Here is a 26,172-nt window from a genome sequence, read left to right as displayed (position 1 = left end):
GGGATGTTTGGTAATCCAGACCGCAAAAATTGTATCAGTGATGCGCCCGTCTCATCAGTTTATAGTGCAGAGAAGATGTCAAATCCTAGAGACCGCTCTTCCCCCGGTGAACGTGGCCACACTCACCATCTCTCAAGTTTGTGGAGTTGTTGGTCGAGAAGAGAAGCCTACGCCAAGCCGATGTGACTGACATGTAACTATTGGACCCGTGGGGCCTTATATACTAGCCCGCGGGGGGCTAACTTTAGCCACACCATCAGGTTTGGCAGGAAAACAGAGCCGGGGGGAAAGTAAGAGAAAGAGGGTGGAGCGAGGAGGCGGCGGGCTCAGATCGGTTTACCGGCGCTCCAAAATAGGCCGCCGGAGTCTTGGAATGAGGTGAATTCAATGCCAACGCACAGGCATGACTTTGGTGACATATGTGGACTAATATGGCCAAACTGATGACTGAACGGCTCCTGTGTGCAGGCTTTTTTATCTTTGTGGCTATTTCGTTTATGTGTGTGTGTGTTAACGGTCACAGCCACCGCATGAAAACAAAGCGCGGCGGCGAGGACAAGCTCCCACTGCCCCGCCCCCTTGATGCAAACACAGACGGGATACTTATCAAACTGGCCGATGCTTTCTAATACTCAACACCAGTTCGCTACTTCACAGTGCCAGCGTGTGTTTGCGGTGAACATATCCCCAAGTCATCGCCTGTCTAAATGATCGCGTTACATGTTTTGGGTTCTGCGCCCAGCACATCTCCGCGGCGGGCCGTCCGCTTTTTATACACAGTCATGGAAGCGGTGGGGCCGACGAATATTGGTCGGGCTCCAGTAGTGACACCTCGCCGCCGGGCATCTGGAAAAGAGACGTGCAAACAGGCCACTTGATCCCGACACATCTTTAAGGAAATACTATTGGCTTCGGTCAGACATGCACAACTTGGCAGGTGGGGGGGATTAAAAGTCCAGAATTCTACAACTAAATCACAATTTACGTGCAACATATTCAAGCTGATAAAGTTTAAAAGTAGTTTTATGCACCAAAGAGAAAAAAGGTGTTTCATTGATTGTCTTGGTCTTTTTTTATATTAAATTTTTTTTATGATGGCACTTTTAGGAGGACTGCACCTTACAGTTTCGTTGTACCCGTTACAGCGACAAATAAAGACGTTCCATTCTGTTCGGTGACGATTTAAGCTAAAGGAGCAGCTTTCCCGCCATGGCTGCTCTAATTTAGGTGGCTTTGGGAGATTCCCAGTATAGTTTCTGTGGACAGGACAGTGGCCCACCCACTAAACACCATATATGAGCTCCACAGGCTGCCATCAATCACACCACTGTACAGCTGGAGGTATGTACTGGGAACCAGCGCTAACCGATATGGTGTTTTCGCTCACTTGTAAGCACATATTTCAAAGTGTGACCTAAATTATCTCTTAATAAAGTAGTTTTTTTGTAGCCCATTATTCTTCCTCTTGGTTTTTATTAAGATTTTGTTTTTAATAAACATCCAAATTTCAAATATTGAATTTTGTAATTAAAAAAAAATAAATAAAAGAATACCGTCATCGAACAATGTCGAAGAAAAGTGGGAAAAGCTCAGAGAAGATAAAGAGCCACTGGTTTGAAGGTTAGAGCAGCGAGGGACAGAGGGAGGAAGACGAAGCACCGTCAAAGACCATAAAACTAGACAGCTGTACTGACTGAAATAGACCGACGACCCCCACCAGTCCCTTTCTCAGCCATTTTGACGGCTAAAAACAATTCTACCGACTTGAATTTTTCCTGGGGATCCTCTGCCTCAAAGTGACCCTGTCCCATTTATTTTAAACTAATCTCACAGTTTCGCTGGTATGTAAACAAACTAAATACTTCAGATCACTGATGACAGTTAAATCTATATGAATAGTTTATTTTATTTTTTTAAACTCCTATTTAATGAATAAAAAAATGCAAAAAGGAAGATTTTTTTTTTTCTGTCGTAAACATTTTTGCAGCATTTTGTGTTTCTCATAGTTTTTTGGTTGAAATGATCACTTCTGACCGGCTGGAGTCAATATAGAATAGTAAATGCAAAATTAACAGGATAGCCTTCGTGTATGCATTTACAACCCAAAGCTTTTGAATTTTGTCTTCATGAAATGTAAAAGAGTCGTCTTTACATTAAAGGGTAAATGGAAAACTCAGTTACACTGTGATATTTCCTGGTGGACTCATATGTTTTAATTAAAATATCCTGCTTTGGGCTTTAATGAGATTTACATAAGGTTTTTTTTTTTTTTTTTTTTTTAGCAGTTGTCATCAAAATGTTTAATAAAAAAAAAAAAATCAAGCGATAATAGACTCTTTATTGATGAATCTATGGCATATTTTGTACTTTAAAAAAAAAGAAAAGAAATATTTTCTTAAAAAATGTACACAGCTTTAAAATGTAAAATATGATGTTAAAATAAAATATTACAAACTTTCTACACTTAAATCCTATTATCCAAAATCTATTAGGTTTTCTTCCGGAACAATTCCATCAACCCGTCCTCTCTTTGACCAATCAGCAATCAGTTCCTTGATGTCCTTTCCAAAGTCTTCGTGCAGTTTAGTGAAATCCTCCAGGTCGAAGCAGAGGCCGGGCCACTCCCCCACGTGCAGGGCGGGGGTGTTCACTGGCACGACGTTTGCACTCCTCTTGGGCCACAGTTTGGGGGATTTCTTGCTCGCCGTTTTGGTCGAAACGACCCGAGTCGGAATCATCAGATTGGAGCCGAGAGCGGCTCCTGCTCCTGCTCCTGCTCCGGCGGTGGCGGTGGCGTTCGGAAATGAAGGCAGGGTTGAAGTGCGCGTGCTGAACGAGGCTCCCGGGTAGTCGACGTCTGCTCTGCTGAAATTTGGCAAGGTGGATGTTTTGCTGGACTCCCCGGAGAGGGCACTCAGTGCATCTGAAGTGAGAGCAGGGAAAGACAAGACAAAAAAAAAAAGAAGCTAAATCAAATTGCAACTGAAGCTGCTTCCAGTTATTACTCAACAGTTTCAACAGTAATGTCACAATGATTACATGATTTTGATGGAAACTGGCGCCCACAGATCAGTTAAAAGCCCACAAAGCCCTGAGGTGTGGAGATCCTCCAAGCAATTCACCCAGCAACCTCTTGAAGACAGGCGAGACACTATATTTCTACTCTTGGTTTTCTAGACGAGGGGTTTTCAATGTGGGAGGGGGTCTGAGGTTCAGGAGAGGCTCCGTTTATGGAGATTAAACAAGATTGCATCTATTATCAAGGTCAAATAGACTTGTATATTTCCAAGTGACTTTTTTTTTTTATAGTCCAGAACAAACTTTTCCCCACAAACTAGAGCGACACTCAGTAGAGCGCAGACCTTTGCCATCGCCACATTGGTTGAACTGAGTTAGCATCACTAGCATGATAGCCGTTAGCTCGTATCGACGCCAACTACGTAGGTCAGGTAGCAGCATCACTGTGGGAAACGGAGCAGGGCGCGTCTCCGTGGCAACAGACGCCGATCTCCTCCAGGAGATGCCTCCCTCATCCGCTCTGCATGGGAAGTTTTTTTCAGGGTTTTTTTTTTGAGGGGGGGGGGGGGTTTATTCGGGAACGGGTCGTCGTTAAAGTCCCAAAATCTAATTGATTGGTCCTGAGATGATGACAAATCATCCCTGGAAATGTCATGCAATTCGGGTGAGTAGTTTTTGCAAAAACTGCATTAGATAGACAGATAGATAGACAGACAGACCTCCTCTGTCTTGTTTGCTCACTGACCACATCATAAGATTTGTGTACCACAGTGTACGTGGTGTCTGACGTGACGGCTGGTCACAGTCGCTCTGCAGAACAAAGGTCGCTCTCTTCATCCTCCCAGCGCTCTACCCCTCTACCCCTCTGCCTCTCTACCCCTCTACCCCTCTGCCCCTCTACCCCTCACCTCGATACTGCTTCTCCATGTCCGTCACCAGCAGGGTCAGGTAGCCGTGGTTGGCCGACAGCAGGGCCTTGATCCAGCTCTCCTGACTGGCCTGGTCCTCGGCCGCAAACTTGTAGGTGCGCAGTCCCGGCTCGCTCCACACCAGCGAGAAGGCGAACTGCTCGTCGGACTCGCACAGCTGCACCGTGCAGCCCTCCAGGACAATCAGTCCAATCACGTCCCGGTCCGTCGGACGCTCCTTGTAGAAGAGGAGGTTTCCCTTCAGCACGAACCAGCGCTTGTGATAGGAAGTCTTGATCTCGCCCTGCGGGACCGTTGTGACAGCGGTGGTTTAGCCGACTCACTTACCAACCGTTGCTCAACTTCCTACATGGAACGCTCTGACAAAACAAGCAGCTCCGCCTTGTGAAAGGGTCGACGTCAAAAAAACGCACATGCAAAAGAGACCAGTTTGAAGGCCGGTGCTTTACTGCCATTTCTGCAGAGCATGCAAAGTTAGGTCATTTCTCTGGTGGGTTCTCTCTGGGTACTCCAGTTTCCTCCCATGTTTTTGGATTGTGTGTGTGTGTGTGTGTGTGTGTGTGTGTGTGTGTGTGTGTGTGTGTGTGTGTGTGTGTGTGTGTGAGTTGTGATGCTCTAGTGAAAATTCAAAGGAAATTCTTGTAATAGAGCTTCAGACAGAATAAAATGTTAAGTTCTATTAAACCGAATGTCAATATATATAAGGTCAACAGTGACTGGTGCGACTGGAGGCTGGTCATGCTATTAAAGTGATAGCGTACAAACAGATGAAGGCGTAAACGACAAGACTTTTCAATACGTAATATGATCCAAAATCAAGAGTTCAGTTCTGAAACAATATTGGCCAATACGAATTTGATCCTGCTCTCAAACCGTGCATCCTCACTAAGGCCAAAGCAGATGTTCTTGTTTTTAATGGAGTGATTCTTCACCTGGACATTTAGAGTCATTCAATGATTCAACCCATGCAGGCACATGAAGAACATGCAAACTCTGCACAGGACTGAACGATTCGGTGTAAAAAGGGACTGTTAAACATGGATTACTACAGCAACTTAATCCGTGTGACAGAACTCCTTGGAAGCTGCTTTGTGAAGAAACAAAGGGAGCGGACTTGCCTCCAAGGTGTTGATTTTTAGAGGAACAGAAAACAAAATCTTTACTCCCCATCGGCACCATTTGAAAAACTTGTTCGTCCAGTAAAACTTGCAATGAGAGCTATTTAACAGAGACAATATATTATTGTATAACTTATTTTTCTATACACGGGGGAGTGTGTGTCAAGTGCAAATCAAGGTAAAGGCACCGTGCAACCTTTACATATTCTAATCTTTAGCAGAAATCTAATTTTCATGTTGAATTTGTTAATTCCACCGCAGTACCATGACGATATGTCAGAATGATCTAAGAACACGTCAAAGCTGTTAAATGAGAGTTCCTACACACCTTCTTACAGAGGAATCCCTCTTTGTCCACAGGTGAGCTGCAGGATTCAAAGTAGCTGACAATTTTACCATGGATCTTCATTTCAACATCACGAGGAGCTCAGGACGATATCTGCCACAAACAAACAAACACAAACACACAGGAGGTGAAAACAACAACAACACGAGTCAACTTCCTGATTCATTTCAATGCAGTTTGTTTGCGTGTTAAAGGAGAAGTTACATTAACTGTGTCGTGAGTGACTCAACCGGGCCAAAAGCACCAGGAAAAGTTTGACATTTCGACATTAATACTGCGTAAACAGATTGCCCCTGCTCCTAAAGGAAGTTACACACATGAATAGTTGTGCGTGTGTGTGTGTGTGTGTGTGTGTGTGTGTGTGTGTGTGTGTGTGTGTGTGTGTGTGTGTGTGTGTGTGTGTGTGTGTGTGTGTTGGGAAATCAACCAGAACCCCGTCACCGGTCTCCCTCCAGCTGTTTCCAACATTACCCTCAGTCTCACTTTCACTTTCACTTTAATATAATGTTGCTCGGTTTGAGGAATAACTCATATTTAATGTGTGCCCACGTAGTTTACTCACCCCCCAGGAGTGTGTGTGAAGCGGGTCCTCCTCGGTGTGCTTTCTCTTCCTGGTGAGGTGAAGCACAACGGCTCCACGTCGTCACACCGTTCCATCCAATCAGAGCCGCAGCTCACCTGCGCGAGGGGCGCGTGCTTCACGCAAACTCATTGAGCGCTTCACGTGCACTACTGGCTTTGATGTTTCATGTCTCTCGTGTCCACAACTGCTTTTTACACCCTGATTTGTTTGGTATTATTATTATTATTGTTATTATTATTATTATTAATAATAATAATTATTATTATTATTATTTATTTATTATTATTAATAATAATAATAATAATAATAATAATAATAATAATTTTTCGTTTTGGTCAAATATACCAGTTTTAAAGTCTAAATGTTTGGTAGATTCTTCTGGAAATGCATTTGCGGGATGATGAGCAACAGAGTCAAGCAGGATTGCGACTAGAACTCGTTTTTTTTGCTTCCGACTCTTGTTTGGGGGACAGGATGACCCAAGTCTGAATAAATATGACACATTTAACTATTTATTTGTAATTTCTTCAGGCTCTTGATTTGCACATTTTTCCAATCTTATTCACAATGACAACCTGGACAAGACGCACACAAAAAAACCATTTAACTAACCCATATAATTTCAATTATATATATATATATATATATATACATACATGCAGTGAACCAGTGTTACACAATCTTTAAATAAAGAAAGTCGTATACAGTGTTTACAGTGAGCGTTATTAATAAAGAAATTGATAAAAGCAAGAGCAGCGAGCCTTCATTATTGGCTGAACAGTATTTGTTGAGACAACTGAAAATGTGTGACCGAAGGGGGAATAGGCTTCTGGTATGACCAGTTTGGTCAACATACAACAACGTAGACTGCAGTTTGTTTAGTGAACATTGAGAAGAGCGTTACCTCCAAATGGAACACAAGTCTCATGTTGAACATCACCTGAGGGGCCTTCAGAGACGTTTAGAAATCCAAACAACACAGCCTCAAAATGAAGATCAGACTTTGCAGTCACAATGTTAAGACTGTTAGCAATGCATTTGATTTATTTGTATTTAACATAAGTTCTCAGAAAATCATAGTCAAGAAAACTTCAAATCAACCACGGCAAAGATATCCACCAGTTCACCTTCTCTACACGTCTGAGTTGTAGCATGGTGGCATCAACATTAATCAAAACTAGCCGGTGGAAGTTCAGCAGTGAGAAGAACCCGAGTCATCACGTGAGAGTTTAATCAAATGTGCGAAAGTTGCCAGGCCTCGTTCCTAGATTAGATTGAACCACACTGATGAACACTAACCATTTATTGTCATCACCTCTGTAGTACTACAGAAAGTCATGTTTACTTACATTTTTGATCATTTTATCCGATCCAGGGTTAAAAGGGATCAGGATGAAAGCAGGTCGCATGGACTCACCGGAACCAGCAGATGGCAGGAGGGCAACTTCTCGGACGCCAACTGCCATTGATCCCGAGTCAAGAAGAAGAAGAAGCGCGTGAAACAGTCACCAGGGATGAAAAGTTGCAGATTAAAAGAGAGGGAAACAGTCATCAGGGACAAAGAGAGTGGTGGGAAACAATGTCGATAGATAGAACCAGCAGATTGTGGTATAATGCAACTTTATGGATGCAAACTGCTATTAAACCTAAAATAATGATAATAATAAGATTTCGACAATCACAACCAAATGCTGCAGAAAACATAATGAAGAATTCTTGTTTTGCTATTTTGAAATCTAAAATGTGAACAAACACCTTGCTCCGCGTCCTACTCTTTGCAAAAATACTGTACAAAAAGTTTGACGATAACCAGACTGTGGGAAACAGTTTTCTCAAGAATATCTCTCAGAGACGTGTATGGCGATAACAATGTACTTTATTGCTTCTGCTGTGCAAACTCTAAACATTCTGCAATAAATACATCCAACAAACAGGAAGTGCTTAAAAGACCGTCCGGTATTGCTCCCATTACCCTCCTACTGCTTGCATTTCAGAGAAATAATGGCCACAAAAAAAAAAAGAGGTTCCGGTGTACAAAAAAGAATCCGTTCTACTTTATAATACACTAAACTGATACTGATCAGACCTGTTCTACTTTTACACAGCGGTCCTGTCCAGTCTGGAAAACCAGGCAAGGTTAATGACAATCACGATGTTTAGGGTTCAGTTTCTGTCTTTACTTTTGAAATTCCCTGACTCAGCATAAAAACACATTGTGACCAAATAGATGCGTTACAATAAAAATAGAAAACAATCGATCTGACTAACAAACGTTTTTGACCAAAGATTCACAGGAGAATGGATTAAGATCAAGATGAAAGCTTGTAGAGATGCAGGAATATGGCTTCTGTGAAGCAAATATCATATTTAAATGTATTTCCAAATCACATGTTCCACTCTGAACAGCATGTGGTGATAAAGCAGTACGACGACTAAATAAAAGTGCGAATCGTTCAATTAGGTCATTTATGAAAGCCTTGGGAGTTTTAATCTATTCAGTGTGTAAGTCTTAATAAAACAGCTGTAGATTGGATGATTTATTTCCAGCGATTGAACAATAGGAGACATTTCACAATTGACCACGTTGCATCACTTCGGATGCCGACGGTATCATTAGCTGAAGTGCATTTTCAAACTCAACTCTCGTTCAGAGGAACGAACAAATCCAGCGTCACTGCAACGACCACGGTCTACAAACCAGAACGGAAACAATCTCTGTATGAATTTCACAGACCAGCCTCCTCACACACTCCTCTGCTCACAAAGCAACACACACCACGGACACCGTCCTTCACAACAACAAAACCGCAGTGATTGTTGATTTCGCGCTCGCGGTCACAGCTGCGGCTCGCGCCAGCCTTGCTGCAGCTGCAGAGTCTCTCCGATGTGGATCCTCTGGTGCCTCTTGAGGTTCTCCCCCCGACTGAAGCTCTTCCCACACTGCTCGCAGTAGTACGGCTTCTCCCCGGTGTGGACCCGCTTGTGCTTCTTCAGGTCGCCCGTCTGCCTGAAGCGCCGGCCGCACTGCATGCAGCCGTACGGCTTCTCCCCCGTGTGGCACCGCTGGTGGATCCTCAGGTTCCCCACCCGGCTGAAGGTTTTGCCGCACAGGACGCACAGGTGGAGGTTGTCTCTCTTGGCGTGCTCCATCCACATCTGCCTCTCCTCCAGGGCGGCGCGGCTGTTTTTTGACAGGCCGTACCTCTTGTGCGCGCCGTGACTCGAGTGGAGGAAGACGAGCCCGTACGGTTCGGCGCCGGCCTGCGGGATCTCGGCAGAAGCTTGACCGGAGGCGCCGTAGCTTAAATCCACACATTCAGCCGTCGCCTCCTGAGCGGAGAGTTGCTCCGACGGCGTGCAGCCGCCGGCGTCCGCTTCACTTTTGACGGCGGCCAGGTTCACATCAAACGGCACGGCGGGGTAAAGGTCGTCCGAGGAGGCGGAGACGCGGTCCTCGTCTTCGCCGTGTGACGTCAGGACAAGCGCCGCGTCCTCAGCGAGGCGCGTCGCCTCCTCCGGCCGTCCTCGGCGGCGGTCTGCCGGCGCCATGGGGCACTCGACCTGCGCTGGAGCGTCACCGAGGGTCTCCTGCTCACCGGACTCCTGCTTCATGCCACAGTCGCGTTCGTGGCTGTTTATCAAGCTTTGCTCAGTGAATCCGACGTCCACGTTTGGCCTTCGAACGCCACTCACATCCTGCTTGTGACTCTCTGTGTCGTCTGCTTCTTCAGGCACACCGGTGGGCAGCGCCGCTGTGCAGTGCAGACAGGAAAAGGATGGCTTTAATCAAAACTCAGATGACATAGATGAAATACGTTCCAGAATATCAGTCATGTCATCACATTACGTTTGTTTATAATGCAATAATCGAACCACTACATAAGGGGAATTTAAACTTGCAGCATCGTTATGACTCAGGTGTTTGTGTCAATACATGTGATGCATATTCACAGCAACTTTTGAATATTTAGAAGCTCAGATTTGATTACACAATGTTGACAAAGGGAACAGGTGAAGACACAAACTGGTCAGTTCTTAGTGCAAACTGACTAATTGGGACGTTATGTGTTGAGTAACTAATGTAATATGATGGTAATTACAGTTGCACCCACGTGTATTTTCTCTTGGTATCCTGTCCTGGAGCTCCTGCACTCGTCTCCTCAGTCTCTCATTCTCTCTTTGAGTCCGGACGGTTTTGGCCTGGTACTCGGACACCGTCTCCTTCACCACCTCCAGGACCTCCTGCACCGCGTCGCTCAGGAGTTTGGCCACACGGACATTCAGACGTTCGAGCTTAGACATTCTGCAATAAAACCCATTTAAAACCATTTTCAAACATAACACATACGCCCAAACGACAATAGATCCACAGAGGACAATAGTGTTTGATAGATCCTGCTTTGGGCCGCATGGTGGATCAGTGGCTTGAGGTTCTGGTTCAAATATAAGTTGAGCCTTTCTATGTGGCGTTTCCACATTCTACCTGTGTGTGCTTGGGTTTTCTCTGGTTAATGCAATTTCATTCAACATACATGTGAGGACAATTACACTAAATAGCCCCTAGATAAGAGTGTGTGTCGTTGTCTATGATGGACTGGAGACTGGATGAGCACTATTGCTGCTGTCTGCACGTGTTTCAGAAGTTTGGCTGTTGATATGCACACATAAAAGAAATGCATGTATTGGTGACCTGGTGTAGTAGTATATGGAAAAGCACCAGCACACTTAAAAATGGCTTGACTTCCAATAATTAATAACTGGAGATTCAGTGCCTCTGCAAAGTTAAGACTTTGTACTTTATGCTGATTTGGACACTTGACATATTGATCTAATGGATCTGACCTTTACATTACAGAATGCATATAGAGTATAAGCACATTCCTGATTTGTATTGCTTTAATAGGGTCAAGTTATGTAGTTAAGGGTTAACCACATGTTCAATTGCAGTGGGGATGTGTCTTGTTTACCATTACGTGGTGGTCCCCTATTTGTACTTTAAAGTAACATCACCCTTTGACTGTCTTTAGTTATTGCACGTGAATTAAACAAAGTGTATATTAAACAGGTGTCAAACCAGCGCATTCAAACTCGTGTTTACGGGATTACCTGGTGAAGGCTGCTCAAGTTATCTTTGTTGGGACAACACAGGCGTTAGCTACATTAGCTTCACTAACGTGCGCTATTTCTTCTTCTTTGGACGTGCGACGGGTCCACACGCTCTCGTATAATTAGTGCTTCATCTAATCTTCCTCCTTTCCTACGCAGCCATTCCTCAACAACAGCAAATCATCTGAAATGTAATAAATTATGACAAAACTAAAACTCAATACGCGGCGGTGACAAAGGCAAACAGCAAACGTCACATCCGCTATGTGATAGTTATCAAAATAAGAGTCTCAGTTTATTTTTATTTTTTTTTGTTCCCAAAAAAGTAGCAAAAGGTTCTTTATTTCGAGAAAAAAAGCTAAATAAATTCAAATAAAATAACAAACAACGGCGAACAAAGGTATAAAGAAGTTTACAGTGAATAAATTCAACGGAGAATATTAAAGTAAAAAAAAAAATACTAGATTTGGTGCTTTGTCCCAGCGAAGCAATGGTTATTGGTTAAATATACATTTTCACATTATACATTTTAGTGTTAACGGCTGTTGAGATTTGTAGCTCTGAGCTCATAAAAAGCATCTCTTCTCGTTCTAGATAGACGCTTTAATTTGAATGTTCCTTGTCATTTCCGGAATTACTGCAGACGCTCAACTCATCATTCTGCACTTTATTTTAATCATTTAATTTAATCAATACATTTTCCAATTACTTCCTTCCAAAAAGTGTTTCTTAAATAAATTCATTTATTTTATTATGATTTAAAACTAAATAAATTATAAATCATAGCAATCCCGCTATGTTTTTTTTTATTCTGGTTAAGATAATTCACTTAATATTTATTACACTACAATGCGTTATCCGAAGGACAAAAGGCAAGGAATTCATACATTTAATAAGAATTCTGTATCAGGCTCCTCAACAAGAAGGCACGTTCACTTTTTCACTGGAAACAAGAAGGTACAAAACAAAAATAACCACCAAAGACTATTACATCCTGCAGGGTGTCCTGACAGTGTAACTATTACAAGTGAAGCATTAATCAAGTAAAAGGTGTTATTTTTCAATAAGTGCAGTGATGCAGCAGTGAAGGCTGGCTACCTGTGTGGCCAAACTTAAATATAGTTGAATAAATAGAATAGAAACTTAAAATATCAAATAAAATAGAATAAATAAATAAGACAGAATGAAATAAGCAAAACAATACATGATAATACGTACAACAGTGACTAATAAAAGCATGGAAATCTGACGACTTCAGATTTTGCCAACATTCGCTTGAGGAGAATCCCTGTGGTAAAGACGATTTCAGACCTATTGTTGGATTTGGGAAGCCAAGAATAGAACACATACAAGCCATTTACTGCATTTGTGAACGTTACAATATTCCAAGAGAAAGTATGAACGAGAATATGGAAGTCATCATTATATTTCTCCAGGAAGAATCACAATAAACTATCTTAAATTTTACTTTTGTTTTTTCAACATTCACATTTGTACTGTTTTTAGGGGGAATGTTTTTTTGTTGTTGTAATTCTGATGCAGTTACACTTTTTCGCTATTATAATTAAATACGACCCATCATATCCTTTTCCTTGACCCACCACTGATCACCGTGGCGTTGACTTATAACCCTTAAGAAACATTTTGGTTGTGGCTCACAATAAAGTCACCAGACGGTCTGTAACCGGCGGCCTCACAGGTGTGTCAGTTCGTGTTTCTTCATGTTACTGGAGTTGCTGAACGTTTTGCCGCAGTGGCGGCAGCCGAACGGCTTCTCCCCCGTGTGGTACCGGAGGTGCACCGTCAGGTAGCTGGACTGGCTGAAGCGTTTCCCGCACACGGGGCAGCCGTACGGCTTCTCCCCCGTGTGCACCCGGCTGTGCTTCTTGTAGTCGCCGGCGTGCCTGAAGGTGCGTCCGCACAGGGAGCAGCAGTATTGCTTCCTGACGTCCGTCTGGAGCGCGGCCCAGGCCGGACCGCCCCCCGCCGTGCGCCTCCTCGCCCCAGCCGGACCCGGGGGGTGCCCGACGCCCGGCTCGGGGAAAACCCCCGAGCCGGCGTCCCTTGGCTGAGGGTCTAATCTGTTTAAAGACGCCTTGTTGGTGTGAATGTGAAAACAATTGACAATCTTCAGGGTGTCCTCCGATGGAGGCTCCACCTTCAGGTCCTGGTCGCCGATTGGGAGAGCTCCTGGAGGGTTCACGGCCTCAATAACGGCGTTTGCTTGAGCGATTTCTAGGTCTCGTAAGCGTTCACACTGTCCCGACGCTGCTTCGGGGGACGTGATGGATAAATCACAGTCTTGAAGCTGGTATGGGGGACGAACCACTGCAACTTCCTCATCGGAAGAGACGAGATGAACGTCGCCTCGAAGCGTCTCTTCCTGTTGAGGTTCTTCCTTCAGCTGCTCAAGCAACACTCCTACGTTCAAATAAAACAAAACAGACAAAATGATCAGCTGGGATAAAAAAAAAAACAACCTCTAGTATTTCTGGGACAGGAGCGGTCGGGGTTTCTTCGGTTTCCTCACTGTTGCTGGAGTCGACGTTCTCCTGGAGCTCCTGCAGCCTCCTCTTCAGACTCTGGTTCTCCCTCCACGTCCTGGCTGTCCTCTCCTGGTACTCGGACACAGTCTGTCTCACCACGTCCAGCACCTCCTGCACCGCTTTGGAAAGCAGCTTCTCCACTCGCACATTCAGATGCTCCACTTTAGACATCTTAAACAAAACAATAATAAAAAATAATGACTGTTTAATCAGTGTGCACTTTCTAAAATATTTGCAAACAGTAAAAAAAACAAAATACAAAAAATCTAATTTGAGATATAGGCTGAGAAACATGCTGTCTTGCAAAAAATATCACTAAATCCAACGTGTTCAGTTGATAAATATTACAAAAGAAATGCGTCCGCTTGTTTACAATTTGCGGTTTTCTGCGAACAAGTCTATTTTAACACAGAGCTGTACACGCCTGCTGTATTGTAATTGACGCAAACAAAAAGAGGAGCGTACCTTATTCTAATAAAACTCCGCTTTAGTTTGTGAATCCCAGAGAATTGTTGCTGCTCAAACGACAATCTCGCACTTGTTTTTACTCTGTTGACACATGAAAAGGCCTTGCATCCTTTCAGAATCTTCACTTTTGTAGATCCTCGTTCTTTGAAAAGGAGCGAGAATTTACAAGCGGAAGTGTTCGCTGAAAAAAATAAAACAATTAATGTCTTTCCGGTATTTAAAGGTTTCTAATGTTCAGCGTTGCTTCCATCTAGTGGTGAGGATCCAAATAATCCCAAACAGGTTTCATCCCTTTGTTTTCCTGTTGATTTTCGGAGTTAAACTCTTTAAATAAAACTTTGAACATTTTATTTTCAACATAATTGTAAAACGTGTCAATAAAGTGACCAGTTCTTGTGTTTTGAGGTTCTTTATAGTCACAAGTTTTCCACCAGTTTAGATCCTGTTTCCCTTTGTTTATTCTCGATGCACAACAGGCCACTGATGAACAACAGCAGTCTCTTTACAAAACAAAGTGCATTAAAAGGTCCGATTACATGTTCAACCCTTCTCCAGAAAGTCCCTGCTTTTTAAATACATGTTAGCAACACAAATACACACAGTAAGAAGCAGTTGTTAGAAAAAAAACAAACCAAAACACATTTTCAAGCAATTTCATGGCACACGTTTATACAAACTTAGTCCATTAAAGTAAAATGGCAGTGGCGGACTTAAGACTGTCCCTCTGAAGAGGTTTCTTCGAACAGGCTGAGCAGGTTCTTTGGTTCGAAGCCGGGTCGGGGTGCGTCCTCGTCCATGAGGAGCCGCTTGCGGCTGCACGGCAGCGAGGCTCTGGCGGGCGGGGAGCCCGTCTGGAGCGGGGGGAGCGGGGGGCTCCCGCCCGGTGTCAGGGTGCAGCACGAGCCGTTGGAATGGATGCTGGAGGGAGTCCCCGCCAGCTTGAAGGACGACCAGTTGGACGCCTCGGAGCGGGAGGGAGTGTGAGCGGGGCTCTGATTGTTCAGTGGGAAACCCAGGATGGGAGTCGATGTGCTTTCCATCGACAGTCTGGGTCTGGCTCTGTGGAGGAGGACAATGACAAATCCTCCGTCAGCCCCTCAAAATTCACAAACGGGAGTCACAACTTTGACAATTGCAGCAGAATGCCGTTTGTCTACCTGCAGAGGAATGTGGGGGAAAGGTTGGAGTCCGTGGAGGGAAACACGCCGTCATCCTCTGGGCTTTCCGGGTCGGTCTGCATGGCGCTGAAGGACATGGTCAAATCTCTGTCCCAGCCGTCCTTCGGAGGAGTGCAGGGAGGAGGTTTGTCCCACCAGGGGAACGAGAAACTGAACGGGGACAGGAGTCGACTCGCAAAGCTCACCACCAACTTTAACCAGAAGAACATAAATGATCACATGGTTAGTCGGAAAAACTACTTTTTTATTTTGTCGTTCACCAAACTATATTACAAAATGATTTTGAATTTCATCTCGCAATATAGATATTATTGGTTATTATTTCTCATATCAGTGTGTTCAGACGTTACCTGGCACAGGGAGGCCAGGGTCAGCATGGTCTCAGCAACCATGAGGTAAACGCGCCGTCTCCTCCTGCGTCTCCTCACCGAGGGGAGAGCGAGCAGCTCAGAGACCGTCGCTCTGGATGACGGTTCTGGAAGCAGCATCATCCGTAAGACAGTCTGCAGCTCAGCTGACAGCTCTGCCAACACACATCCAGAATGGCATGAGAAACATAAAGAAAAAAAAAGATCATTTCTGAGGATTGTAAAGGAGGTGAATGTTACCACTGGTGAATTCCAAAGGTAGGTAGCCTTGTCTCAGCTGCTGCCATCCCTCGCCACCGTTTGGCACCTCAATGTTACAGGCAAGCTCCAAAATAGAGACGCCCAAACTAAAAGACAAGCACATTTTTTGTGGCAGTTATACATTTGAATTGAATCATTTGGTTTTGTGAGTATATATATATATATATATATTTGTCTTTTTCTTAATCTATTCAAGTGTACCTAAAAACATCGGCAGCAGGTCCGTACTCCCCGTGGAGCAGCTCGGGAGCCATGTATCTGGGATCTCCCTCCTGGGCATCGTCCTTCTTCTTCCCCTCGCCGCCCGTCTGCTTCAGCTCGTACAGCAGCCCAAAGTCCCCCAGCTTCAGGCGGCCCGACCGGGTGATGAGGACGTTGGCGGGTTTCAGGTCCAGATGCACGAAGCCGTGTGAGTGGAGGTGCTGCAGTGCGGAGAGGAGGTCACACAGGTAGGCCCAGGCGGACGGCTCATCTGGATGTTGGGACACAACGCGTGAAAAAAGGGAAAGACGCCGCGGCCTCGTTTTAGACGCGTCGTTTTTTTTCCGCCCGGACAGACCTGGGCCAGCAGGCTGGTTCTCGGCGTGGAGCAGCAGGCTGGTGCTGCACAGCTCCGTCTGGATGAACAGCCGGCCGCGCTCCTCCCAGGCAGCCACAAAGTCCAGGATGTGAGGGTGAGGGCAGAGGCGCTCGTGGTTCCTGGCCTCCCTCACGCTCTGGTTTCTCTCCCGGTTCCCTCGGAAGCGCTGAGCCGAGCGCTTGACTGCATACTGACGCCGGTCCTTGTTGCTTTGCACCTAAACACACAAACCAAACATACAGAATCCCAGAGGGACAATAAGTCTCTAATAATACACCACCCACAACAAATATTAATGAAAATTAAATGAACTACAGAAATTATAGTAATATTACAATAATAACATTATGTACACATGCCAATGACAGAGCATGAGAAATGCATGTAATATTATAATAGTGGAGTGGCTTTGGTGAACAAAGATGAAGACAACATCAGATGGAGCAAAAAAGTTGCATGACAAATGTATTCCTGAGGACCAATTGTGTAATATTTTGAGATATACTATTAATTATAATATTTTAGTTTGGGAATTTAGTATGCTTTTGATCAACTTTCACTTTCCCTTGAAGCCGTTTTCTTTCCAGTGTTTACAATGGAGATCAACCGAACTCTTCTTAGCTTATCCGGTGCACAGCAATTGTTTCAACAGAAACAATGACTCTTGAAGAGACTGTGTTTGTTTACCAATTAGAAATAAATAATTTCACATTCTCGATAAGACCCTATGTTTGTCGATGTCAAAGTTTTAAAATTAGGACAACAAGCTCACAAACTATTTGCCCCGAACAAGCCGACAGACAAAGTTCTCTTGAGCTACATAAACACAAACATCTCTTATAATTAACTGTAACAAATCATGATGTGGACGTATCGTATGGTATCAAGCCGTTTCCATCGGGGGTCAGCACTACACCTGTTGGATTTGGCTCGAGTTTGAAGCCCAATGCTCTTTCTGACATAACCTGATTAGTTCAGGGTTCAAGTTCTTTACTCAAGAGAGCCACAGTGGCGAGATTCAAACCAGCAAACGTCTCGCCTCCCCGGACCGTTACGTCACAACTTTGTTTTCAAACAGTTTCCTCTCACCTTGTAAACCTCTCCAAAAGATCCTCTCCCCAGCAGTCCCAGGTTAGTAAAACACTGACTAAAGTAGGACTGCTGTTTGCTGCGGTCGTACACAGAATCTGGAGGGGGCGACTTGGTGAGAGAGACGGACAGCGGTGTCCAGGGCGACTGAGGCTGGGCGGTGAACCTGCTCAGGGTGGGACATCCCTTGGAGGGGGGCAGCGGCGGCAGCGAGCTGGGGAGCCGGGGCGGGGAAGAGCAGGACGACGACGAGGAGGAGAAGGGCGGGCGGCGCTTCTTGAGGGAGAAGGACTGCTCGGCGTGGGCGAAGTGGGTCGGGAGAGGCAGCGGCATCCTGGACAGCGGAGCTTCCACGGCGACAGACATCGTGCCGACACTTCTTTCTGCGAAGACAGAGACACACTGTTAAACTCCTCTGTTAAACTAATTTTTTTAAAAGTCTTGTTTCCAGAGCTCCACGCATCGTATAACTAAGGAATACGACGCATCACATTTTCACTATGGAAAAATAAGCCGAGATTACAAAGAAAATTCCAATACAACATGAATTAAAAGTTGTTTTTTTTATTTGTCTAAAAGCACTGTACTTATGTGTGCATCAGTGCGGGAACTATGTGTCATAGGAAATGGATTACGCCATGAGATTAGACGCATATTCCAGCCAACAAAAGGTCGAAATCCCGCTCCTGTTGGCCAACAAGTCCTCGTGCAGGGGTTCCTGATTGGACACACCTGGCCGTAATGAGTGGGTCATTATCAGGCAGTTTCTGCAGACGGTCACACGTGCATTGCATTCAGCTGATTGGGACCATGAAAACAAACGGGGTCTCTGTGTCCCCCCAGGACCAGGAGGGCCCGGCTCATCAATGTGGGGTTCGTGCAAATCGATTCATATTTTGGGTTGAGATTGCTGGAAGCGCCTTTTTTTTCTGTCAAGCTCCGTCTCGATATCCAGCGATCTGACCTGTTGGACCAGCTGGTTGAACAGGTCGAACAAACCAGCTGCCTCGATACTCTCTGCAGATCGATTGATAACGTCATTGACATGATAACAGGTGAACGAGGCGTGGCGCATTACCGAGTAAACCTGTTGCCTTCTTCTGCGATATTTATGCCAATAAATTGGGAAATTTAACTTTGACCGAGGCCGGTATTTGTTTTTTCGAAATACTAAGCCTCGTTATCTACCAGAACTAGCAACTGTCACCTGAGGAAAAAAGTAATTTAAGCTAACGTTAACCGAGGACGGAACAACCACAACATACACGCAGCCCCGCTATCTCGCAAGTCAAACTGCGGCTTGTAACCGACACCCGGGCGTCAACTGGAGTCAAACACGTACCATAATCCGGGTTCAGCGGTGTGTTTTCATCGCAGCGGTTGGGGTTTCGTCTCCCCGTGTGTCCCCAATCTGCGCGAAGAAGAAGAAGAAAAAAAAAATCACCTCGCGCCAAATTCTGAAGCGGTGACGTACGGCTGCGCAACTGCGCTCCGTGAATACCGAGCGTCTCTGCGTTGCGCAATATCCGCAAGCGGTGCCGGAGTCTGCTGCACAACACAGAGCTGGCGCAACTGGCTAGCTAGCCGACCACCTGAAATGGTAACTTTGAGTACTGTCGCTCCCGCGTGGGGGTTTTACCGAGGCCGTCAGCTCGGTAAAGGCTTTCGGGGCCACTGTAGGGACGTTAGCGGTACAAGAGGCGTCACTTTGAGTTGAAATGACGTTAATCTCAGTGTGCTAGCTGGCTAAAGCTAAATTCCTTAGCCTAGCATTCTAGTCTGTAACGAGAGCTATCTGCATTAGCCTTCTAACCTTGGGCGTGACGTAACTTTTCCTGGATAAATGACCGGTTTTCGATCCCCGGGTGACTGTATTCTTTGACGTCCCTCGTGGAGCTTCAGTTTACTGCTATTCTAACGTGATCTCGGGCATCGTTTTGTGAGTGAGGTGCTTTAGCCAAATGGCTCAGAGCTCCCGTCTGCTTGTCACTGCTCACTGTCTGCCTGCGGATCCACGAATTGACAGTTTTAAGCCTGCAGATCAAATATTTTACGAGTAGTTTGTCGATTATGTGTTACAGTTTTGGTTTCTGAATTGGTTGAGTGTTTCCCAGACGACACAAAATGACTATTGACTAAAATGCCGATGAAATCATAGACAAAAGCAGTCAAGAACCAGTCGTATTCAGTTTTAAGTGTAAATACTCTTGTTTTAAGTCATTTTGCTCATCGTTTGACTGTCATTCACCCTTGGTCAATTCATAGCACTATACTAAAATTACAGTATTAACGAAGCTATTAATATGCTGTGCCAAGTCAGAAAGACAATATGGTTATGATCAAATTCTCAGTAAAAAACAACAAACCTCTGCTTTACTTAATATGTCATGACATGTCCTGTATCTGTAATCCTGTTTCTTCTCTCTTCCAGGACGTTTTTTTAATGATCCGGCGTCATAAGACCACAATCTTCACAGATGCCAAGGAGTCCACCACTGTGTATGACCTGAAGCGTATCGTGGAAGGAATTCTTAAAAGACCTCCTGAAGACCAGCGGCTCTACAAAGTGAGTTCAGTGTCGGGGTTTTGACTCAATCACAAGGGTCTAAATATTTATTTTGTTTGTTTGGTCTATGAAAACATGCCTTAATATTTCTATTGATGTGACATCCTCTGTATATTTATACCATTTTGTCTTCACAGAATCGAATGTTTTGCAATTACTTTTTTTTCCTCTTCTAAATATGTCCCATAATTGTTCCACAGGATGATCAGCTGCTAGAGGATAACAAAACTCTTGGTGACTGTGGATTCACCAACCAGACTGCCAGACCTCAGGCTCCAGCTACAGTTGGTCTGGCTTTCCGTGTAAATGGTACGATGCTTTGAGCAGCTTGTTTGAAATGAAATGTTTACCTTTATCATGATTGCATCAACAACTTTAATGATTAATTCAGGATTTTCTTACTTGATTCAACTTAACTTAATTTGTGACTGTTGATACTTGATGTGCACAGATCTGATTTAACTGTCAGTTTGTCAGCAGTACTAAAATTAACTGCTGCTGTGATTTGTTAAACGGCAGATCTGTGCCATTAATCCGTTCCCTTTTTAAAGAAGTTATTCACATTTCTGTAATCTTTCAGCACAATTTCCTGTTTTTCACAAAATGCCTTTCAACACTCTCCAAAGAAAAGGGTGCATTTATTCACTTCATACACTGCTTTTTTTGCCCAAAATGATGCATAGCACAAACTCACTATTGTACCCATGTTTATGTGTAATGGATATAAACTCCTAAAGTCGCATGGACTGTAGGAACTTTTAGCTGAAATACAGGTTGAATTTACTTCCACATACTAATTTGCAAAGTATGAAAAGAAACGTTAGATTCTGGATGCTTATTTGTTCTCTTAAAAAAAAAAAAAAAGAAGTAAAAGTCCTGTTCTGAATCCATTTCATTATTATCAGCCACGTAGGCAGGTCGTTCAGTGGGTGTATGACTTTATATCTTTTTTTAAATGCACTATACATAAAATAACTATGTATATTGCAAAGAGTCTGTTTCATGTACATTGTCTCTTCTATTTAATGCTGGGAAAATCAAATATTCAAGTACAATCCAGTCTTGATACCAAAAACCTCAGTAGAGATTATGGGTGCGTCCGAGTAGTCCTTCCTATCTCCTTTCCTCTCTCCTTGTCCTTCACCGAAGTGTTTCAGTGGCAGCCATGATGAGGAACGTTGGAATTGTCAATAAGCTAAGGAAAGGAGGCTCAATGTTTCCTTTTAGCCTAGGAAACACTGATGCTTCCTTTACCAAAGGAGAGCATTGTGCTGCCCCACAATTCATTGCGGCAACAACCTTTAAAGGGACCTGCTCATCCCAGCGTTCAGGGAACCTCGCAGTGACTCAAAGCAGATAATGTCACGTTATCGATGCAATAATATGCTTTGAACAACTTTAAATAATCTAAAGTCCACATCCCAGCTATGGATGTTGTAAAGTGAACAGGGTGAACGTTTTGTGCAGCCTGTTCTCGGTGGTTATTTATTCACATGGCAGCCTCTTCCTTTGATATTTGAGATTATATCAGTGGTTAGAGCCACATGGGAAAGTATTAGAAATAAGCTTTTTGTGGTCCATGTTCAGAAATGTATAGGTTTTTTTCACCGTGGCAGACGTCGCTAACCTGCGCTGCCGTCAATTATTACGTCACCTGGTGGAAGAGCGTTCCAACTGTCACAACAACGTAATCGCCTTTCCCTAACTCCTTTAGGAAGTCTCAACACCGTGGCGTCGTCCACTGGGTTTAGGAAAAGTGGATAGGAGGGACTATTCGGGAGCGCCCTGTGACTATTTAAATTCTCACTGCTGCAACATTCACAACAGGACTTAAACGCGGTGGAGCTCATGTTTCCTCGTCTCCCTCCCCAGATGAGATGTTCGAGCAGCTGCACGTCGAGGCCTTCTCCAGCCCCCCAGAACTCCCCGACGTGATGAAGCCCCAGGACTCTGGTAGCACTGCCAATGAACAGGCGGTGCAGTGATAACCGGGCATCAAGCGAGCGCGATGGCGGGAAGGCTGGCAGTGGGGTTTCGTGTGGATTAACTGCAGTGAAGAAGTAGCGGGGTGGAGTTTGTGTAAAATAAATTAAGTCGATTGGTTGGGGACGCTGTAGGTAACCGAGCTTATCTATGTTACTTTCATGCTGTCATCTCGAATCACCCCCCCCTCTCCCCCCACCCTCACAATTACTTCACTAGTCTTTTGTTTTAAATTCTGTAATTTCCACATCACATGCAGTTCTGCTCCTTGAATTTGCTCCAACTTGTTCAAACTTTTGAGCAACAGATTTTTTTTGGGAAAGCGTGTGTGCGTGCTCTTATCAATATTTTGGAAAGGGTGGAGGCGTAGTTGTGTCACAGTGCTCTAGAAGTAACATGCATGGGTAAGAGTCCAGTGTTTGAATTGGCAAACTGCATGAACAAATTCTGAACAACGGCTTTATTTTCACAGAAAATCATCCTACCACCGATAAGTTTCCATGTTTTGTTGTACATTTAATAATTGATTTCATACCACAAAGAAGTTAATTTGTTTTGTCATCGTCTATTTTTTTTTTTTCTCCTGTGTGTTGTACCCGTCAGTCCTTTGTTGTGTTTCTTGCACCAAGACCAAAGGCCTCTTGGACAGCAGAGGGGTTTTTTCTTTTTCTTTTTTTTTTTTTGTTCAGAGGACACTTTCTCTGTAACCTTCAGCATCCACAGGGGGAGCAGCCTCCTGCATTAGACTTTAATTATGAACAGAAATGCATACAATGACATGTCACAAACATTATCGTGCGCCTTCCCCTGGTCACACAAACATAGCCTGTAACTGTGAGCTTGCTTAATTAAAAGTTTTTCCTGTTTTGTTTTTTTACTCTGGTGCATCTTTATTTGGAAGATGGATTGGTCTTTGGCTCGTGGTACTTTCTTTACCTTTAAGGTATCACGTAATATATTGGTGGATTTTTGTTTTTTTACCACCAATTGCCAAGTTTTTACAACATCAGAAATCTCATTTTAGTGAAGAGGCACCGTTTGGATATGGATTTTCTGAAGACACTTGAGACTTAAATGTAAGTGAGCAGGGATGTAGGTGCAGTAGGCTTTTGTTGTGTGTAACAAGAAAAGCAGGTACAATAATTGTCCTGAGCATGTCACGGAATCTCAGTGAGGCAGAATTCATCATAAACTGCCCTTTCCTGTTTTTGGAGTGCCTGGACTCTTTGCATAAAAATGAGGCATTTTGCTTTTTTTCCACCCAGAACAACTTGGCCTATCTGAATATTTATGCTGCAGGAGTGTCACTTAAATGTGCAAATGGTAATACGACCCATGAAGACTGGGGGGGAAAAAATGCAACAAAATTGACTCAATTTATTCCAAAACCAGCAAAGTATGGATAAATATACATAATGAATGTTTACGTTGGAACAAAGATAAATTGCTCAAACTATTTCCAAAAAGGCACTTTGTGTCAGACGGCTCAGCAGGGCCGCGCCTCAAAACACTGATTATGTAGAGCGACTGATCACACTCTGTACTTCTACCAGGTGTCCTGCCGGGCGTCTCTGGTCGTCCAGAAGCGTGTGCAGGTCTTTCGGCCATATGAAGCCCTCTTGCTTTCGTTAGCCGGCGGGGCAACAGGCACCGGCGCGTGGCCGCCCTGTGTCTTGGACCGGGGGACGGCGACCGTGATGCCGCGCAGCTGTGCCGTCAGCTCCTCCAGGAAAACCCTGTCGGTCATGGGCTTCATCTGCTTTTGGCCGCACGGTTCTTTGTGAAGGCGGTAGCTATTTGTGGCGGCGATGTCCACAGGGTGATGAAACGTCTGGTAACAGCGCGAGGGCTTGTGGTGTATTGAGTCAGTTGACCCGTTAGCGCGGCTCCCCATATGTGCTTGTACTCCAGGACAGGTGTTGGGCATGGATTTTTTTTTCCTGATGGTCTGTCCAGCGAATGCCCCATGAATGGAACAGATGGCAGCCTCTCGGGTGGCCATCCATTTGACAAACACAACTGGTTCTGCACAGATCCATCTGATTGGGCCTCTGGCGTCCGTCCTCGTCAGACGGTTCTTGGTTTTAGAGCAGTCTCTCCTGTGTTCTCGGTACCTGAAGCAGGTCTTTGAAAAGCTTCGGGCTGGTGTAGACATTGTCCACATAGAGGTGGAACCCACCTCCGAGGAAGGCCGGCTTCACCAGGGACGTGACAGAGTTGTACGAGAGTCCGTTCCCTGAGGAAAACTGCGACTTTCCGTCGTAAATGGGAAAAGTCAACGGTGTAGCCATTGCCGCTGTCAGCTAAAACAAAGAGTTTAACACCCGGTTTGGTTTTCATTCCTGCATGGGCCTCCCTGGGTGCTCCCATCCTCTCGTCAATTCGAAAGGTTCTGCCTGGGGTTATAAAGATGCGCCGACGTTTCAATAAACCCAGTTAACAAATCAACCAGTGAGCGCAACGAGGCGCGTGTAAACAACAACGGAGGGTTTAAGGCCGATGAAATAATTAAATATTGCGGTAAAGTCGAGTGATGATCGTCACTGCCAATCAGCAGGCGGCAGCGCCGTCGCTCCTTCTCGCGGACCCCTTCCTCGATGCCCCGTACCTCAACGGAAGGGTAGCGGAAGTTCTTTCCGTACTATCCACAACTCTTCAGTTGGACCGCGTGAAAACCCATCCCGTCCCGTCCCGCCCCGCCCCACAACGCTCACCACAAAAAATGCCTTAAGCTCCACGGAGGCAGTTTCAGGTTGCAGCCCTGCTCATGACGAAAACCAAAAAAACAAATAAGTCAATAACCACATATGTCGTATTTTTTTTAATCACACATACACCTAAAATATAAAGTAATACAAATCAATGAGTGAATCCTCTGCTGGAGCAGTTCGGTCTTCATAGTCCAGCTCGTCGGTCAGAAAACTTTCTATTCCAAACTCTCCTTCATTCTCACTCTTCAAAATCTGATGCAGTGCTTGTTCTCTTTTAGGTCTTTTAGGTGAAAAGGCCATTTTTATTGCAGAGGAGGGGGGAAAAAAAGCAATTTAGCTTCTCCAGTGCGCGTGTCTCGTGTCCACAGGATGAAACTTCCCGGGGCTTTGCTTCATCTTATTCTCTCAGTTCAATGGTGGACGGCACCAGCTTTCGAGGTGCATTACCACCACCTTCTGTACAGGAGTGTGAACACCTAATAGTCTTAAATCTGGATTGATCTCAAATATTTGAATAGAATTATCCCCCCCGTGAGTTCTCCTTTATTCTGGAATATATCACCTCCTTCAGCTTTCTCTTTCTCAAGTGTATTTATAACAATTAAGATTAAAATGATCCACAGTCTCGTCAATAGTACCCTGCTCACACAACCCTGATGGATGTCTGTAGCTGTCGCTCTTCTTCTCTCGCCCTCACTTCACGCTCATTATCAGAACTATGGATTTTTATAAGAGCTTTAGATATCAACTCAGTCTTCTCTCTATCAGAAGCTGCGACTTCCTCTCCAGTCTTTATCGCCGGGTGATTCCACTCCCCTCTAATTCCTTTCATACATATTGGAGCACTAATGTCGAGTCAATTCATTCACTTTAGCAGGAAAGCATTAGAGTAAATGGAGACAGAACCATTATTTCTTCGACTGTGCTTAACTCGTAATAGAAATATATATGAAGGTCAAGTTGAAAACATGTCAAAAGAACCTTTGTTTTTAAATGAAACAAACCAGTGATCAGAATGGATGCCAAAACCTCAGGCCAGCATATTTGTGGTAACATGCAGACATGATTTTCTTTATAGGCTTTATTCATTAAACTAACATGAGAAAAAAAAGAACCTGTGCAGTGTTGGAGTGCAGGTTGGCATCTTGCCTTTGTACAGAACATACGTCATCATCTGCCCAGTGCAGCGTGCTCTATTTGATTACAATCTGAAATGAATAGGTTCACATTTTCTGTCCAGTTTGTTAAAGAGACTTCATCGTAATAACAATAGGGGGAAAACATTCCGCGTCTCTGAGTAAGTTCCAGCTTCGTGAGATTCC

At 44.4% G+C, this 26,172-nt stretch overlaps 4 protein-coding genes across 4 annotated transcripts; 1 reads left to right on the top strand and 3 right to left on the bottom strand.

The window, feature by feature from the left end:
* Positions 1-2,324: 2,324 nt before the first annotated feature.
* LOC308145835 (sesquipedalian-1-like) lies at positions 2,325-6,025 on the bottom strand. Its single transcript, XM_080517413.1, has 4 exons — positions 5,974-6,025; positions 5,394-5,504; positions 3,927-4,230; positions 2,325-2,923 (listed from the first exon to the last, which is right to left on the bottom strand). The coding sequence occupies exons 2-4, from the start codon at positions 5,472-5,474 to the stop codon at positions 2,475-2,477; spliced, it is 834 nt and encodes a 277-aa protein (XP_080373539.1). The 5' UTR covers positions 5,475-5,504; positions 5,974-6,025; the 3' UTR covers positions 2,325-2,474.
* A 1,827-nt stretch (positions 6,026-7,852) lies between these two features.
* Positions 7,853-11,314, bottom strand: LOC308145324 (uncharacterized protein). Its single transcript, XM_080516713.1, has 3 exons — positions 11,101-11,314; positions 10,107-10,297; positions 7,853-9,746 (listed from the first exon to the last, which is right to left on the bottom strand). The coding sequence occupies exons 2-3, from the start codon at positions 10,294-10,296 to the stop codon at positions 8,830-8,832; spliced, it is 1,107 nt and encodes a 368-aa protein (XP_080372839.1). The 5' UTR covers position 10,297; positions 11,101-11,314; the 3' UTR covers positions 7,853-8,829.
* A 3,218-nt stretch (positions 11,315-14,532) lies between these two features.
* On the bottom strand, positions 14,533-19,009 carry pkmyt1 (protein kinase, membrane associated tyrosine/threonine 1). The gene is made up of 8 exons (XM_080517779.1): positions 18,933-19,009; positions 17,591-17,973; positions 16,481-16,718; positions 16,123-16,393; positions 15,901-16,007; positions 15,643-15,815; positions 15,272-15,483; positions 14,533-15,173 (listed from the first exon to the last, which is right to left on the bottom strand). Exons 2-8 carry the CDS (start codon positions 17,954-17,956, stop codon positions 14,825-14,827), a joined length of 1,716 nt encoding a protein of 571 aa, XP_080373905.1. The 5' UTR covers positions 17,957-17,973; positions 18,933-19,009; the 3' UTR covers positions 14,533-14,824.
* A 119-nt stretch (positions 19,010-19,128) lies between these two features.
* On the top strand, positions 19,129-23,016 carry LOC308145456 (elongin-B). The gene is made up of 4 exons (XM_080516908.1): positions 19,129-19,190; positions 20,022-20,156; positions 20,357-20,465; positions 22,029-23,016. The coding sequence occupies exons 1-4, from the start codon at positions 19,188-19,190 to the stop codon at positions 22,139-22,141; spliced, it is 360 nt and encodes a 119-aa protein (XP_080373034.1). The 5' UTR covers positions 19,129-19,187; the 3' UTR covers positions 22,142-23,016.
* The last annotated feature ends 3,156 nt before the right edge of the window (positions 23,017-26,172 follow it).

The sequence above is a fragment of the Blennius ocellaris genome (assembly GCF_963422515.1).
Source record: "Blennius ocellaris genome assembly, chromosome: 21".
Lineage (NCBI taxonomy): Eukaryota > Metazoa > Chordata > Actinopteri > Blenniiformes > Blenniidae > Blennius > Blennius ocellaris.
This window is presented reverse-complemented; position numbering and strand designations above follow the sequence as displayed.

Coding starts and splice junctions, on each gene's coding strand:
- pkmyt1 (XM_080517779.1), bottom strand. CDS start 17,956: ATGTCTGTCGCCGTGGAAGCTCCGCTGTCCAGGATGCCGCTGCCTCTC. Junction 16,394..16,480: donor GAACCAGCCTGCTGGCCCAG/GTCTGTCCGGGC, acceptor CCCAACATCCAG/ATGAGCCGTCCGCCTGGGCC. Junction 15,174..15,271: donor TCCCCCACATTCCTCTGCAG/GTAGACAAACGG, acceptor CCTCCTCCACAG/AGCCAGACCCAGACTGTCGA.
- LOC308145456 (XM_080516908.1), top strand. Junction 20,157..20,356: donor AAGACCAGCGGCTCTACAAA/GTGAGTTCAGTG, acceptor ATTGTTCCACAG/GATGATCAGCTGCTAGAGGA. Junction 20,466..22,028: donor TCTGGCTTTCCGTGTAAATG/GTACGATGCTTT, acceptor CTCCCTCCCCAG/ATGAGATGTTCGAGCAGCTG.
- LOC308145835 (XM_080517413.1), bottom strand. CDS start 5,474: ATGAAGATCCATGGTAAAATTGTCAGCTACTTTGAATCCTGCAGCTCA. Junction 4,231..5,393: donor AGGGATTCCTCTGTAAGAAG/GTGTGTAGGAAC, acceptor ACGGTCCCGCAG/GGCGAGATCAAGACTTCCTA. Junction 2,924..3,926: donor CATGGAGAAGCAGTATCGAG/GTGAGGGGTAGA, acceptor CTCTCACTTCAG/ATGCACTGAGTGCCCTCTCC.
- LOC308145324 (XM_080516713.1), bottom strand. CDS start 10,296: ATGTCTAAGCTCGAACGTCTGAATGTCCGTGTGGCCAAACTCCTGAGC. Junction 9,747..10,106: donor GATACCAAGAGAAAATACAC/GTGGGTGCAACT, acceptor TGCACTGCACAG/CGGCGCTGCCCACCGGTGTG.